We start from the raw sequence: 1,615 nt of genomic DNA, 5'->3' as shown, positions 1-1,615 counted from the left end.
CGAGCGGAGTGAATGTGTGATTAACTTAACCGTTGGTTCATTCATGTAGAAATATAACAGAGAGACAGACAGGAGGACAGAGAGACAGACAGAAGGACAGAGAGACAAATGTCAGGAGGACAGAGACACAGACAGGAGGACAGAGAGACACATGTCAGGAGGACAGAGAGACACATGTCAGGAGGACAGAGAGACACATGTCAGGAGGACAGAGAGACAGACAGGAGGACAGAGAGACAGACAGGAGGACAGCTCTGANCACTCTGTCCGTGGAGACGGAGCAGCAGAGCGCCGAGCGGAGTGAATGTGTGATTAACTTAACCGTTGGTTCATTCATGTAGAAATATAACAGAGAGACAGACAGGAGGACAGAGAGACAGACAGAAGGACAGAGAGACAAATGTCAGGAGGACAGAGACACAGACAGGAGGACAGAGAGACACATGTCAGGAGGACAGAGAGACAGACAGGAGGACAGCTCTGATTGACAGGTGTAGGATCCCAGCCTATAAATACAGTGATTATTATTAGTTTGGTCCACAGGCCCAGCACACTGCTGCAGTGAGATTAATCAGCAGCTGTTTTATCTGTCGTCCAATAAGATTCATGTCTTTCATGTCTGGCTCCACCTCCTCGCCGTTGCTGCTTTAATGGCACTGACTGATGTTTACAGATGTTCTCACTCATGTCAGGTCAGGGTTTCAAGTTTGAGACAGTGTGTCACCATGGTTACAGGACGGGACTGGGCGAGATGCTGAGCTCAGAGGACGAAGACGACGACGCTGACGATGAGGAGGAGGGAGGAGAGTCTCCGTCCATGTCCTCCTCTAGCTACGCTGCTGCTGTTACCATGACAACACAGACAGAGGAGTCTGAGCAGAGCAGCAGGTAGAGACCAGCTCCACCTCGCACCTGATCCACGCACTCGACACGACACCTTCACACATCTCATGTTTAATGACATCATCGTCTCTTTCAGCTCGTCTGCTGCCTCCGACCGCAGCTCCTCCACCACACCTGGACAGAGCTCCGTCACACCTGGACAGAGCTCCACCACACCTGGACAGAGCTCCGTCACACCTGGACAGAGCTCTGTCACACCTGGACAGAGCTCCACCACACCTGGACAGAGCTCCGTCACACCTGGACAGAGCTCCGTCACACCTGGACAGAGCTCCACCACACCTGCAGAGGAGCAGAAACCATCTGAGGAGTCCAGCTGTTGCTCTCAGCAGAAGGTCAGTAGTTTATCTTCTCTGTACATCCCATAATATATTCAGCTCTTATTTAGAGCTGTAACACTCAGTGCGTTTACTTGGGCAGTTTAATTCCACTGAATGAATTTTCATTCAATTTTCAATCGGAATGAAAATGGCCATTCTGATTGAACATTCAATCCGATGTAAGGGGCTGGAATATTCCGTTTCTAATTCCAAATGAAAGAATTTCTTGCACTTGTATACACTCATTCCTCTTTAAGTTCATTCCGGTCTTTCTGCACATGCTCGTTTCCTTGCCCTTCTCGCGCGATGACGTATATAGCGCACATAGCAACGGGCTGAGATAGAGCAGTCGGACTCGTTGCATCACCGGTTTCCATTCTCCACAGCACGGT

General features: G+C 49.9%; 1 protein-coding gene across 1 annotated transcript in view; it reads left to right on the top strand.

The window, feature by feature from the left end:
* Positions 1 to 1,615, top strand: part of sde2 (SDE2 telomere maintenance homolog (S. pombe)) — an 11,054-nt gene that overhangs the window by 8,064 nt on the left and 1,375 nt on the right. The window contains exons 6-7 of the mRNA XM_050044950.1: positions 674 to 888; positions 980 to 1,238. Of these exons, the coding sequence (XP_049900907.1) occupies positions 674 to 888; positions 980 to 1,238 (474 nt within the window). The remainder of the gene's footprint in view (positions 1 to 673; positions 889 to 979; positions 1,239 to 1,615) is intronic.

This window comes from Epinephelus moara, chromosome 5 (genome assembly GCF_006386435.1).
Source record: "Epinephelus moara isolate mb chromosome 5, YSFRI_EMoa_1.0, whole genome shotgun sequence".
Taxonomy (NCBI): Eukaryota; Metazoa; Chordata; class Actinopteri; order Perciformes; family Serranidae; genus Epinephelus; species Epinephelus moara.
This window is presented reverse-complemented; position numbering and strand designations above follow the sequence as displayed.